The sequence below is a fragment of the Theobroma cacao genome, chromosome 6, assembly GCF_053813885.1.
Source record: "Theobroma cacao isolate CCN51 chromosome 6, ASM5381388v1, whole genome shotgun sequence".
Classification (NCBI taxonomy): domain Eukaryota; kingdom Viridiplantae; phylum Streptophyta; class Magnoliopsida; order Malvales; family Malvaceae; genus Theobroma; species Theobroma cacao.
Genome location: NC_142644.1, coordinates 24,720,451 through 24,735,900, shown reverse-complemented (window position 1 = coordinate 24,735,900; position 15,450 = coordinate 24,720,451). Strand labels below are relative to the sequence as shown.

Genomic DNA, 15,450 nt, shown 5'->3' with positions numbered 1-15,450 from the left:
ACATATTATAATTAATAGTAATATGACATATTGACATATTATAATTGATATTAACATGACATGTTAATTTGATATAATAATAAAATCATGTAATATATTTTACCATCCACATCAATATCATAACAATGTTATGTGAATATAAAATGAAAAGTGATATTTTGATTAATGACTATTAATCAATCATTAATTATAATAACTTATTTGATTCAAAATAAAATATAAAGATTGAATTAAATATAATAAAAATAAAAATTTATTTAAATATTTTTAAATAATTTAAATGCTTCTTTAAGCATATTGTCTTTTATAATTTATTTCAATTTTGATCAATTTTTACTTCCCCTTACTTTTTTTTTTTTTTTGAAATGCTTTGCTTCCCCTTACTTGCATAGTTCTTGAAGGCAATAGGCTACAAAAATACTTGTGAATTGAATTGACAAATAATTTTAACATCTAGTAATATTTTGAAAATACATTAAATAATATAAATATTCATGCATTTAATCCTTGTACATATTATGTTGTTAATTCTTGCTTTTCATCATTTGCTCAAAACTTCTTCACTATGCAAAACTTGATTGCTGATATTCTGATTAATTACTTACTTAAACACATTATATCCAAAACCGATTTGTTATTTATTTTTTTAAATTTCTATATCTTGAAAGGGTTGTTATCTCTAAAAGGTGACTACATAAAACTTTAAAATGAATTAAAAACATAATCGTCAAAATGCAATGATTACATACCAAGTACAAGTACATTACATGCTCTGTTTATAATCACACTGATCATGAGGGAATGTTGCATGTTGACAACTAAACGTTAGTATTAGTAAAACATTTAACATCATTGTACGGTTGCTATTATTTTATCATTGTAACTTATATGACTTTTAACCTTCAAATGATTGTTTTTGTCTACTTCAAGCTGTGGCTGTGGATGCCTATCAATTTCCATTGCTGTCACCAACCTTTTTTAAAACTCATTTTGTACATGTATATACATATATTGTGCATGAATACGCACAAAAGTAATGCTATTTTGCTTGATAATCATACAAAAGTAAAATAAAGGGCATAATAATATTGTTATGGTTAGTGGATTCTTGATTAGTCCGGTCTGTATTGATTGTTGAGTCAATCTACATGCAGGGGTTCATCAACTGTTGTCTTGACAACTAAGCAAAGTATTCTAATACAGTTAGAATATTTTCAAAAAATAAAGTTTTTCTTGTTGATTACTTGCTCATTAATGAGGCATAGTTTTAAGATTTTACTTTTTGTATTTCAAGAAAGTCTAGGTTTGATACTTTCATATTTATTTTTACATGCACACCAAGTTTGAGTCAAGCAGGTTATTATAAATAGCACTTTTAGAATTCATTATAAGGTAATCAAATTAAGTTTGTCGAATCAAACAATTTATTTTGTGCTTCGATCTTAAGTACTTTGTTTTTCTCTCATTAGAGCAATAATATTTATTTATTCTTCCCAATCTCTTTCTTCATATTTATTTACTTTATGTTTCCACGGTGATCATCAAGAAATCTTGTTTAGGCTTACTTAGTCTTACGAACACGAGATTACTACACCGCATGAAATTTGGCTAAAGTTCCAAGCCCGTGACAAATACTCTCTTGCCATTTCTTCAAAATTAAAAATTAAATAATGATTCATCTGATGAGGTCAAAATTCATCATTTTATTGAGATATAATATTCCAAGAAATTTTTAAATTATTTAAAAAATATTAAGTAAATTTTTTTATTTTCTATTGTGTCAATCAGTTTGTGCGTATTTTATTTTAGGTCAAATAGATTTTTACAATTAATAATTGGCTAAAAGTCACTAATCATAATGTTATTTGTTATTTTTTATATCACATGATATTAATGTGATACATTGACATATCATAATAAATAATGATATGATATGATATGATGACATGATTATATAATATTTTTACTTTTTAATTAATGTCCCGTGAGTATAGGGGTCCATTTGGTAATTAGAAAATGACTTGTTAGAGAAAAATTTTTTCTATGTAAAATGTTTTACAGGAAAATTTAATGTTTTTTCTTGTTTGAATAAGCTGTCGAAAACATTTTTTGTTGTTTGGATCATTTTATGAAAAATATTTTTCATCATGGTGGAGTTATTTAGGTGTTAAAATAATAAATAGGAGTTGAGCACAAAACAATATTGATATTTGATTTTTACTAATTTTGGATCAAAACTAAGAATGGAAATGAAAATGGATAAAATCAATAGTGATATTTCCCAAAGTATTTAACCATAAATCAGTAATGAAAATAAACTCTAATTTTCAAAAAATTTTCCATCTTATCACTTTTTTATAATAACTATAAAAATATAAATATTCATCAATTGTATAAGATATCCAAAACCTATACTTATAAATATGTATTCATTAAATAACAATTATTGTAATATTTTTTATTTTAATTATTAGTAAGATTTAAATCTATTATAAATGTGTATTCATCAAATGATGATCATTGAAATATTTTTTTTTATAATTATTAGTAAGATTTATTCTATTTATAAATAAAAATTTAATTGTATTGAATGGTTTTATTAAAATAAATTTTTTTAATTTTAATAATATTGTATAATTTAAATATTAATATTTTAAATTAATTATTTTAAAATTAAATATTAATATTTTTAATATTTTAAGTTAAATATTAATATTCATCAAACCTATACTCATAAACTTAATATAAAAGTATTTTTGTTATTATTTGAAAAGTATCTTATGTTTTTCAAGGAGAACGTAAGACATTTTTTGTGATTAACTTTATTGATTCGTAAAATGTTTTATATTTGAAATTAATTTTTCGTTTATCAAATAAGCATAAGTTTTGAAAACGTTTTTTGAAAAATATTTTACTACAAAACAAACAGATCTTAAAATGATAAATAATATTTTAATTAATAAAAATTAATTAAGTATTAATTATAAAAATTTATTTAATTAAAAAGAAGATAATAAAATTTTAGTCCCATTAGGTCGTGTGATTTATTATTTAATTTTCACTTTTGAAGAAATGACCAGAGAGTAAACGTATAAATATAAAAATGGTGTAAACAGATCAGATATAGCAGTAGTAGTATTTTGTTTATATATTTATGTGCCTGCAGCTGACACCAAATTTCAAACTTAGAATTAAATGATCCAGCTGATGTGACGAAAGTGGTCCAGTCCATCAAAGTTCCAATGAGCTAAGACTTTTGATAAGCCAAAGGGGTAGACGGTGTCGCATGCAGCAGGCAGCACGGGACCTGAACTCACCTGTGATTGTGCGCCACCCCTGCGCCCTGCGCCGCCTAATTTCCCCCATTTAGGCCTTTCCTAAACGACAAATTCCCCTTCCAAAGCCAAACTTAACCTTTTTCCTTAAGATGGCGCCTCCTCTCTTTCAAAACTGCAACTCCAAATTTAACATCAAATAATAAATTAAAAAAAATATTTATCCTACCGCTTTTTATTTAATACTAAATAATTTATTAATTTTATTATACTGATATTTTTTTTTCAAAAAATTTATTAAATTACTAAAATGAGAAAAACAGAGTAGGATTGTAATTACCTCCCAAACACGTCGCCTTTAATAACGTAATCAAAATCTTTCTCTCAAATCCCAACCCCGATATTCCAACCATCTCCAAGGGCATTTTGGTAACATCGTTATAATTTTCATCACTGTTCTTTTCTCCACCGTACGTGTCTCTATTACAAGGCACTGATTTCTCCCTTTTTTTTTTTAATTTTTAAATGTATGGAAAAAGCAGTAAAGAGTTGGGTTTTTACGAGCAAAAATTTTTTGTTGTTATCTCCGAAAATGCAGAGATAGACAGCATTTAGTGGCCAAAGGTTGTTCTGTTCAAAATCTTTGTAATAAAACCCTAATATTTATTTCCATTTTGGCGCTCTTCTTTCTTTCTTTCTTTATTTTATTTTAAGTGAAATAAATTAATATTTATCCGTACTCGTTCATTGAGCTTGCTTGTTTTTATTGTTGCTGAGATGATGTGAAAGAACAAGAGGACGAAGAAGAAGAAGAAGAAGCAGCAGTGTGAGTTAAAAAATAATATAATATTAAAATGGAAACAAATGAGTAACTATTTCGTGTCTGGGTACGAAACCTGTTGTTTCCCATGTTTTTTCATTGCCAAAAACCTATTCAACTAAGTTAGCCTTTCTTTTCCTTTTTTTCTTCTTTTTTCTTTCTTTTTTCTTTCGATCAAAGTTTCTTCCTTTTTGTCGATGGGCATCTGGGTTTTTGTTCGAAAACAATTTTATGGTGTTTGAATTGTTAGAAAGTTTACTGGTAAATGTTTGGTTTAGTATACCTTCTTTATTTTAATGTCTGTATGCCTGTTGTTTTGTTTGCTTTCTTGTTTAGTTAATGAGAAGATTGGTGAGCCTTGAATGTTAAAATCAAGGGTATGTTTGGACTTGGGGGGTCTTTATTATTCTTTTTGGTTTAAAGGAAGACTTTGAGTTGTATTCAAGCTCATTTTTAAGGGGATTGGATTTTTTTTCTAACAATTTTCGTTTTTGGTGATGTTTGCTGGTTTGTCGCTATGGGTTTTCTTTATAAAATTAAAAAAGAAAAAAAAGACTAGGTTGTTAGTTGGTAATTCTGTTTGTTCTTCTTGATTTCTTTCATTTTCAGCCAAACAAGCATGGCATTTGGTTTTTTTTTTTGAATGAATGTTTAAATATTAAAGTACTGATCTCTATTTTTTTTGTTTTAACAATTTTGCAGGACTGGAACTTGGTTTGTGGCTTGAATTTGAGGCTTTAAATGGGTGCTTCTCTTTTCCTTTTAAAGTTTCAAATTTGAGGTCTGTTAGTAGTTGTGAAGATTCAACAGTCAAATCCATCTACAAGAAAGCTACTGGCTCGCAACTATACCTTCTATTGTCATCATTGTGATTTGATCGTCTTTGTATGGACGCCTCCACAAGAGAATCAAAGACCAGAAGTTTTTGTTCTGTTTCTGTCAAGAACTGAACAGAAAAAGGAGGGGAAACTGATCTTTGGATCCAAAAATACACAGCTCATTTTTCTTGTTTTATAGCTGTTACTTTCACTGGTTTGACTCCGTGATTTGAACCCCTTACACAAAAAAAAGAAGCAAAGTAGTTGTGTTATATAGATGCATTTAGGTTCACTTTTTCAGGTAGCTGTCGCTTTGCAGTTCATGTCAAACATTGGTATGATTCTCAATCCGTGCCTAATTTAAACAAAAGGACTTAGTTTCTTGTTTTCTGAGACAAAAGGCTAGCTAGATCTTCATCATCTATGCCATCATCTGTGGAACATTCAGACTAAAGTTTCACAAGAAAGTGAAACTAAGAGGTCTTTAGTGTGGGGTTTTTTTTGGAAGGGTGAGCGATTCCTGAGGAGTTCATGTGAATCAGTGAAAAGGGTCTTGTCATTGGTGCTGGTATCTGTCTGTCTCTCTGCAGATTATCTGGAATGGAATAGTTAGCCATGTCGGTTGTACATGCCCTAGAATCCAGTATGGTGGGGGCAGATCAATAATGCAAATGTTTTGTTTTGTTTGTGCCTTTTTAAGACATGTTTTTTTGGCCTCTACCATGATAATTGGTATTAAGATAGGCTTTTAAGAGTTGAATCTGTTAAGGAAGTTTCATAGAAATTCTTTGTGCCAAATGAGTCGAGAGCAGAAGAAGGGAAAGCAGGAAAAGGGTGGAACGGATGTGGCCGAGAAAGTTGTGGTTGCTGTTAAGGCATCGAAAGAAATTCCTAAGACTGCTCTGGTTTGGGCTTTGACTCATGTTGTTCAACCTGGAGATTGCATTACGTTGCTTGTTGTTGTACCTTCCCATGGTTCAGGTACTATTTTTTTTCTTGTTGATTTTGCATCTACCTTTGACCATTGAAGTATTGAACTACTGGTGATGGTAATATTAATGTATGGTTTTGTTTTGCTCTTTTAGAACATTGATTACTTGAGTGACTTTTGAACCCCACTTTCAAAGGGGTTTGGTTAGTGTTTTCGCTTCACAATTTTTCTGGTCTGAGGAAGTTATGTTATTCAGACAAGTTACTTAACCAATCTTCTACTCAATGTTGTTATAGCAGGTTTCTTAAAACATGTCTATTCAAGTTAGTAATGAAGAAATTTCCCACTTAACGCTATATTTTATCTGTTGTATATTTTGGTTTTTGGGTGCCCATCTTGGAATTTGTTGAATTAATGGATGCGGATACTTAAATTATCATCTGTTCTGAAAATCTTGCTGTATGTAGACTGTCTTTCAGATTATGCTTTTCCAGTTTCTGACTTAGCCCAGATACTTTTCAAATGATCATTGGTTTCATGTGTATTTTAGGTTATTTGTGGCATAGACTAGTGTGATCAAGGCTTGAAAGAGTCTTAATTAGAAATTATTACGGTGTTTAGCTTTTGAAATATCCTCTAATTTTATTCTCTCCAGTTATTCCTGATCACTGGTTAAATGCTGCAATCCTTCAGGTAGAAAATGGGGTTTTCCTAGATTTGCTGGGGACTGCGCCAGTGGTAGCCGGAAGTCTCAATCAGGATCAAGTTCAGAGCAGAAATCTGATATCACTGATTCCTGCTCCCAAATGATCCTCCAGCTCCATGATGTTTATGATCCAAACAAGGTAAATACCTGGCTCTTGCTGCATGATTTTATTTTTGTTTTATGTCAGTGTCCTGGCCTGCTAATGCTTTGTTCCCAACATAATTGCAAGATTAATGTCAAGATAAAAATTGTTTCTGGATCACCATGCGGAGCTGTAGCTGCAGAAGCCAAGCTAGCCCAAGCTAGTTGGGTAGTATTGGACAAGTAACATCCTGTTTGCTCTGTTGCTTCTTCCTTTTTTTGTCTTTCCCCATTTTCCTTTATGTTCTATCTAAAAGGGTATATATATTCACACCTTCAATATCTCCATCTTTTTCCAGGCAGCTAAAAAATGAGGAAAAACGCTGCATGGAGGAGTTGCAATGCAACATAGTGGTTATGAAGCGTTCACAGGCAAAAGTTCTCCGCTTAAATCTGGTTGGATCACCCAAGAAGGAAGCTGATGCTTCTTGTCAATTAAATTCTGAGATGGATGAAAGGTCTGAAAAGCATCCCAAAAGCAAAAATGGATCATCTGGTTCTATTAGAGGCCCGGCTGTTACTCCAACTAGTAGTCCAGAGCTAGGGACACCATTTACTGCTACTGAAGCAGGAACTTCTTCAGTGTCAAGCTCTGATCCAGGCACTTCACCTTTTTTCATCTCAGAAGGGAATGGAGACCTGAAGAAAGAGGAATCAATTGTCATCAAGGAAAATCAGGATCTTGATGAATCTAGTTCAGACACAGAGAGTGAAAATTTATCCTTATCTTCAGCGAGTTTAAGGTTCCAACCATGGATAACAGAATATCTTACTTCTCATCATCGATCCTCACAGCACCTAGAAGAAACTTCAGGTAGAGCTAATGACAGGGCTCAAGCTTCAACAACAAAAGCCTTGCTGGAGAAATTTTCAAAGCTTGATAGAGAAGCTGGAATTGGAATATCAAGCTTTAGGAGTGATACTGAATTTAGTGGAAATGTGAGAGAAGCAATTTCATTATCCAGAAATGCCCCTCCTGGCCCTCCTCCATTGTGTTCAATATGTCAGCATAAGGCACCTGTTTTTGGAAAACCCCCAAGATGGTTTACCTATGCTGAGTTGGAGCTTGCAACTGGTGGATTTTCACAAGCTAATTTCTTGGCTGAGGGTGGGTTTGGATCTGTTCATAGAGGAGTACTCCCAGATGGCCAGGCAATTGCAGTCAAGCAACACAAATTGGCAAGTTCTCAGGGAGATCTTGAGTTCTGCTCAGAAGTGGAAGTCCTCAGCTGTGCTCAGCACAGGAATGTCGTTATGCTTATTGGGTTCTGCATTGAGGATAGAAGGCGGCTGCTGGTTTATGAGTACATATGCAATGGATCCCTAGATTCTCATCTATATGGTATTTCTTTCTGTTTAAGTAGAATAGAATCTTTATTCCGATCTAACCCAACTCCAATATAAATGTGCTGATCATTGGTCTGCACCGGTGGTTGATATAATCATCATATATGGTCCCTTCAAAGATTGTGCTATGATGGCTGTGAGACTTAAAAGGGCTTGTTATCTTTGTTTAATGACGATGTATTTTCCTAACTGTTTGGATTTTGATATTTGAATTGGACAAAGTGTTGTCTGAACCCCTTATTACTCCCCTCTGACTTGCCCCCCAAAACAGATTGTAAAGGAAAACAAATGCAAAACTCAAAAACCACTGATAGTTGAAATTAGTCATAGCTGTGATTATAGGTTTAACATAACTACAATCAAGTTTTTAAAAGTAAAAAGTTTATTATACTTAAATATGCTTATTTCTATCTAGCAACCATGGTTTTCAATGTACCATCAATTTGATGTGTTTCAGGGCGTCACCGGGAACCTTTAGAATGGTCTGCACGGCAAAAGATTGCTGTAGGAGCTGCTAGAGGTCTGAGATATCTTCATGAAGAATGCAGAGTTGGCTGCATTGTGCACCGTGACATGCGGCCGAACAACATTCTCATCACCCATGATTTTGAACCTTTGGTATGCAAACTTTTAACTTTTCTGCATGGTTGTCAATTTTGAATCTACAGCTAAAACCTCTATTTATTGTTTCTTGCATTGACATCGGTCAGGATCCTTTATTTTTCTTGTTCTACTAAAATATTTTTGATACACAAACTATGAAAAAGAAGTTTTTTGATGTTCAAATTTTAATAAGTTTTGGCTCTGTTGGCATTTAATTTGCGATATATACTATTACCTACAATATCTTTTAGATGGATACTAGAAGAAGCCATTTGTGTAAGCGAACCTCTTTAGGGTTTCCTTAAATAGTTGTATCTGCAGGAATTGATTCAGTTTTGTTTTCATAGGTTGGTGATTTTGGCCTTGCAAGATGGCAGCCTGATGGTGATACTGGAGTGGAAACAAGAGTAATCGGAACATTTGGGTAAATCTTAAATGACAACTTCTGTTTCCAATTTACCTTCCCAATGCAATTGCAGAATCCAATAATGGTTTATGCTGTGTATAGGTATTTGGCACCGGAATATGCTCAAAGTGGCCAAATCACAGAAAAAGCTGATGTTTATTCCTTTGGAGTGGTGTTAATTGAACTTGTTACTGGACGAAAAGCTGTGGACCTTAATAGGCCAAAGGGCCAGCAATGTCTAACCGAATGGGTGTGCTTTTAAAACTCTGCTTGTATATCTTGCTGCAAATAACTAGTCTTCTCCTGTGTAACTTTAAGCAAAAATATATAAATTACATATTACTAACTCTGCCATTACAAATGAAGGGGCAATACAAGGTTTTTCTTTTTTCTTTTTTTAATGTTTTATATACCGTGGATTTGTTGGTTTATTGTCACTTATTGCATATGTTATGATTTGGATTAGGCACGCCCACTTTTGGAAGAATATGCTATAGATGAATTGGTTGACCCAAGATTGGGTGATTGCTATTCAGAACATGAGGTCTATTGCATGCTTCATGCAGCATCTTCATGCATAAGGAGGGATCCTCATTCTAGGCCTCGCATGTCACAGGTAATGAGAAACTTTGTACAGCAGAGTCTAATTTGTTGTACCAGACATTTTTTGCTTTTTATATAGATCTCAGTAGCCTTTAAATCAGTGGGAACTCAACACAACTTTACTTTATCAGAACATTTTTTTACTTTCAAAGTTTTATTGAAAATGTTTTTTCAGATAAACAAATTTTTGGCTCCAATTGTTTAAAGTTCCGGAGGACTTTTCTGATCAATTATTGGGAATGGAAGACATAAATGGCAAATATCAGATCATGTGGTTAGAGTGTAATGGGCATTTGGAAGGGAGGGGCTTGGGTTACAAAATTTCCCTGTTGAGATTTTGATATTTTAAGTCACTATGGAATAAATTAACAGAAATTTTTGCTGGTTGGTTCAATGTTATTTTGGAACAGGTGCTGCGCATATTGGAAGGCGACATGCTCATGGACACAAATTACACATCACCAGGATATGATGTAGGGAACCGCAGTGGGCGGATATGGGCAGAGCAAAAACAGCATTACAGTGGACCTCTGGTAAATGAGGCATCGGAAGGGTTCAGTGGTAAGCTCTCCCTGGAAGGGCTAAGGCCAGGAACCAGGAGGAAGTCCTGTGAAGAAGATTTGTAAGAAGCTCAGCTTTCGAGTTTATTTTTACACGCATGGTACGCTGAAAATATTTGTGGCCTTTTTTGTTATATTTTCATTTGTTCCAATGCCATCTTCATTTTGCTTTTGTATAGTAGTAGTATTGGAAGCAAGGGTAATAGGGTTTTTGTAATTCTTTTTGGAAATGGCGATGGTTGGTGAATATGCCTTCTAATTAAATCAATGAAGCAGCTCGAGGAATATCATATGGTTCTCTCTTTCTCTCTCTCTCACGTGTCTATGGGTTTGTGATTTTGTTTGATAGTGAATGGCAGGACAGTTGACAGATCTTTTGAATCTTGTTGGTGGGCAAAAGTTGAATGTCTTGGCACTTGATTGTAAGGTGGTTGTTTCCCATTTTTGATACTTGTTAGCAGCCAAAAGTGGTCTGAGGTTTTGTCTTGCATCTACAAGCAAACAAAACTTAGGAAAACATGAGACTGACTGTAAAAAGCATTCGACTAGAGGGTGAGGTGAGGGTGAAACATCCTTATCTACCCTGTAAATTTCTTTCTTTTGAAATTTCAAACTTTATTGAAACTTACCCTGCTCTTCTCCCGATGACAAGTCTGAGAGATTTGCAGAAGACAGGCCATTAAAGAATCAAGCAGGATTCTTTTTCTTATCAACAAGGACAAGTTGGTTGGTTTCCTTGTCCTCACCTCACCTCTGATTGATAACAGAACATTGACGATGATCAACGTGCATGATATCTCCCTTTTCTGGACTGAAACATACAAGGGCCATCTTGTGAATACTTGAAAGTGATGTCTCCCCCGAAGATGCTTCCCCTTGTCATAAATTTCAGTGTAGCCTTTACGACGGGATCCTATCCTCAGGTCGGTCGTCTACGCTATCCCACGGTTTCACCCTGTCTCTGCAAAAATGACTCACCTTCTACAGCTCCATTCTGGATATTCCCACAATTATATGCTCAACGGGTCAAGGTTGGGAAATACCGTCTTTTGCAGCCTCCAAAGTTTCACAGCCGCTCATAAATCCTGTAACTGCCTGCCTGCCTGCCTGCCTGCTTTCGTCCCCAATGCAACATTTTTTGCTCAAAACTTAACTACGGCTGAATTGTGGGTGTCTTCCCACGTCAAATAAGTTTCACTTTCCAATGTGATGCTAGCAAAAACGGGTCATTCATATTTAGATTGGACAAATTTTTTACCTGGTGAATTGCCTTGTATCCATTCCACAAATGCACTGAAATCTGCCCCTTTTTTCCTTTTTTGTTTTGCTTGGGGTGCTCGACACAGATTTAGGAGAACAGTGTGGTGTAGGAGAAGATGAGAAAAGCAATACAAAAGAGGTAATAATATTATTAAGTTAGCCATAAATATGAAGTCCCGTCACCTTTACAATGTTGGAAAATTGAACTCATCCTTTAAAAAGGGACACGAGGCAAAGCCTTTTTACAATACAACTGGAATAATGCCCAGCTGGACCATCTTGAAAATTGCCAGCTCATTCCCTTCTCCCTAGGGCTTCCTCATCTTCGACCTTGCGTATCTACAAAACCAGTAAAATGTATCATTTGATATAATGAGAGGAGACTATGCTAAACAAGCATATTTAAAATTTGTAAGGCCAGTTATACATACTCTATGTTCATGCCGCCTCTGTCTGATGAAGGTAACAGGCTGCTCTGAAGATCCGTCATCACTGTTGTGGCTTGTTCTGTTTGCTGTGATGCAGAGAGGGAGAGATTAATGAGATCATGCACTCAATATAACATGACAATGTAGTATGTTATTTGCATGACGACCATTGAACCAACATAGTGCTGTCTTCATAACAACCTTAGGTCCTGATGGACCCAACAAAGAATACCAGTTGCTAACTGATCAAACCTCTAAAGACGGATGTAAAAGAATTCAGGATGCTTAGAATGTATTTAGCAAAGGCTGTGACATAAGAATAAATGATGCATCATCATAGATTTCAAGAGGTCACCGCATTGTGTGATTGTTTCCTACAAGAATTTTAACCAAACAGAAACCTTTGTAGCCTTTCTTGCTAAATATATCGTTTATCAGAATTGTGTATTTACAAGCATGCGCATTTATCTCAGGTTTCTTCTTTTTTATATAAACACCCTTTTCTTACATAATCAACCAATTTTGGAGTATATTATTTTGCAAAAGAATTAGGTGTATTTTGCATTCTATATTTTATAATCCTCCTGATTTTCCATTTTTACTCCATAATTTAAGTTCTAAAACAGACATCTTTACTCAGTTCTATTAAGGCATATGGAGGATTAAACCTCCCTGAACAGAAAAAGATTTAAGAGATATACAGACAAAAGAAAAAATAGAGTTTACTTCTGCTAAACAAAATATGATTTCATGGGAGTCTCTTTTCATAGAAATTTCAACAGTGAAATGATATATAGAGTCAATGATTATATAGTATTATAATGAAGGTGTGTAGATTGAACGGATTATGTGATGAATCAGGATACATTGGTCATTTAAAAAATTTAACAAAAATCAAGGCCTATGAGTTACAGCATTAAGTTTGGATACCTCAAAATCAGCAAAAGCAACTGGCATGCCACCTTTAGCCCGAATCTTGAGCATATTGAATCCAGGATACCTGGAACCAGAAAGAATTGAAGTCAGCTGATTTTCTTATCTCTGTGTAGTAAAGAGACATTAGGGGTAAGGACAGGCTTAGAGGAAAAAAATACAAACACCAGAACTTTATTCTGCTGAGGAAAAGAATTTCAACCAAAAGACATCACTATGTAATGATTAGCACCGCAACTTACCGAGATAGAACTTGCTTCAGTTCATCTTCAGTGCAATTTGGACCTAGATTTGCTATAAACAAAGTAGAGCATGGTTGAGCACCTTCATCAACATTCCTTTCCAACTGCTCCTGCAGTAACCATCAAAATTAAGTGCAAGTTCAAAAAATATTTGACAGAAGTAACTTAGAAGAAAGTGCTTCTTGAATTTTTTCTTAAAGACCACAATCTCTTTGCAAACTTAATCCTCTATGATAAAATATTCGAGACACACATGCTGTCTTGAATAAGCCACATATGCCTTCTACAAAAGAGCTTCAAATGCTTATATGATGATGGAAAGCAGAATAAAGTGGTTTTTACTTACATTTGCAGCTGCTACAGCATTTTCTGGATCCACTATTGTCTCACTGCACATTACCAGACAATAAGGTAAACTTAGTAATGCAATAAAAAATCCACAGGGTTAATTAAAAAAGCACTTCCTTCATTGTTTACGTGTAATACAAAGTTTTTCTCACTCTTTATGCCTGATATAGAGAAGCTTAAAATATTAGACTTTAAACTAAACAATAATGTATCTCCAGAGTGCTTCCAACCTCTTTACAGTTCTCAAATCACCCTTGTTTGAAGAATTAGCGTCGTCAGTCCCAGATGGTTCTTCAGTGTCACTGCCTCCTGAATATGGAAAATCATGCTAACATGAGTAGGTGATGAAAGGATCATGTTGAAGAAGCATAGCCACCCTCATGTAGAATCATAGATATGCACATTTTTTGTTTTACATTTTTTTTTCACCACAATTTTAAAAAGGGGAAAGATTGAGAGGAATTTTATGAGCTTACCATCATCACTTGATGTTTCTTGGGTATTGGCTGATGCCTTGGTTCTTTTATCAATAACAACATAAGGACCACTATCTGAGAAAGGAAAAGTTAAGCATCCTATGATAGTTTTGGAGATGAATGGCATTAAAGTTTTGGAGATGAATGGCATTAAAGTTTTGGAGATGAATGGCATTAAAGTTTCAACCAATAGAACAGCTTAAGACATTACTTACCTGGTTTCCTTTTTCTCCTTGAATTTGATCTGGCTAGTTCAATATGCAGAACAGATCCTGCTTGAGGATCAAACTTTACACCCTAAAACATGGTCATTGAAAGAATGAACAGAATAAAAAGACATAGAAATCTCCGCAAGCTTCAAGTATTTTTATTACTGGACAATACTCACATTTAATGCATGCATTGCTGCAATTGCAGATTGATGATTGAGAAAAGTTGCAAATGCAACAACCTGTGATCACAAGATGCAGCCCCCATTACATTATCTTCCCAAAGACTACTAGTCTTAAAAATGTGCAAGAGCATAATGAACTTTACACAAACAATAAATTTCTGCTTAGATTATTAAATAATAAGCAAGTGTCAACGAGTATATAAAAGGGCAGCAACTTCTACTCTTTTTCCCCTTTGTATCATTGTTTTGTAGTGGTGTTTTTTTTTTACTACCGAAGAACCTGGGAAGAAATATTGAACAATGACATGATCATAAAACAAAATGCAGACCATACAAATATAAAAATTGACCAGTATTATTATTAGATAATAAAGAAGTGTTTTTGGCTTTCTCAAAATTAGCTAAAAAAATGGGCAAATAGTTAAAATGTAACAGAAATTCAAACATAACTGCTCCATATAAAAAGAAAGATCATGCATTTGTTGTTGGCAAACCATTTTAATTAAATCCAAATGTACTTCTGCAGAATTAGCTAGAAATAGGAGGCTTGAACTTCACATTGCTTACAAAAATTCTACCCAAATAAGACTCAGTTAAACTATTTCTAAAGTCAAATGGTCCCCATAAAAAAAGAATTAATTAAACTCTCAGTCCTCATTGCAATTTCTCGTTAAGAATGAATGAACTTTCTCCGAAACCAAACAGAAAGTAAAAGAATTTGCAAAATAAATGTTACTCCTATTTACCTGGTTGCCTCGGCCAGTGTACTTCAGCTGGCAAGAGTCGAAGCCGGCGCGTCGCCGAAAGAGGTTGTGTATCTCACGAGCCTTGACGTCGTCCGGGAGCCCCGAAACGAAGAGCGTGTTGATCAAGTTGCGGTCTTGGTCAGGTTGAAGGTAGTAGGGATCGTACTCGTATGGCGGGCGCGACATTGGATTGTTGTTGTAGAGTCCTCCTAGGAGAGATTGATGGGCACCTAGGACTAGAGATAGCTTGGTGGCGTTATCTCCGGCGGCGGCGGAGACGAGAGTTCGAGGGGTTTAGAGAGGAGGAGGACAGCGGACGGAAGCTCAATTTTTAATTTCCTTTTTTTCCTCTCACATTTTTCTTATATGGAATTTACCAAAATATCAATTTTTTCAGGTCGTTTACAAACGGA

At 34.1% G+C, this 15,450-nt stretch overlaps 2 protein-coding genes across 4 annotated transcripts; one reads left to right on the top strand and one right to left on the bottom strand.

The window, feature by feature from the left end:
* Positions 1-3,917: 3,917 nt before the first annotated feature.
* LOC18596123 (kinase with adenine nucleotide alpha hydrolases-like domain-containing protein) lies at positions 3,918-10,500 on the top strand. 2 transcript variants are annotated; one of them, XM_018123366.2, is made up of 10 exons: positions 3,918-4,101; positions 4,798-5,894; positions 6,538-6,689; positions 6,780-6,874; positions 6,991-8,033; positions 8,496-8,656; positions 8,989-9,065; positions 9,150-9,297; positions 9,514-9,663; positions 10,061-10,500. In XM_018123366.2, exons 2-10 carry the CDS (start codon positions 5,711-5,713, stop codon positions 10,274-10,276), a joined length of 2,226 nt encoding a protein of 741 aa, XP_017978855.1. In that variant the 5' UTR covers positions 3,918-4,101; positions 4,798-5,710; the 3' UTR covers positions 10,277-10,500. The 2 variants fall into 2 exon arrangements, with proteins under 2 accessions (XP_017978855.1, XP_017978856.1); XM_018123367.2 differs by lacking the exon at positions 3,918-4,101 and adding an exon at positions 4,155-4,356.
* Positions 10,501-11,591: 1,091 nt separating this feature from the next.
* Positions 11,592-15,450, bottom strand: LOC18596122 (RNA-binding (RRM/RBD/RNP motifs) family protein). Of its 2 annotated transcripts, none has more exons than XM_007024400.3 (10): positions 15,038-15,450; positions 14,286-14,348; positions 14,113-14,194; positions 13,898-13,972; positions 13,652-13,730; positions 13,420-13,462; positions 13,074-13,177; positions 12,829-12,898; positions 11,902-11,984; positions 11,592-11,809 (listed from the first exon to the last, which is right to left on the bottom strand). In XM_007024400.3, exons 1-10 carry the CDS (start codon positions 15,221-15,223, stop codon positions 11,779-11,781), a joined length of 816 nt encoding a protein of 271 aa, XP_007024462.1. In that variant the 5' UTR covers positions 15,224-15,450; the 3' UTR covers positions 11,592-11,778. The 2 variants fall into 2 exon arrangements, with proteins under 2 accessions (XP_007024462.1, XP_007024461.1); XM_007024399.3 differs by having other exon boundaries at positions 13,074-13,183; positions 15,038-15,447.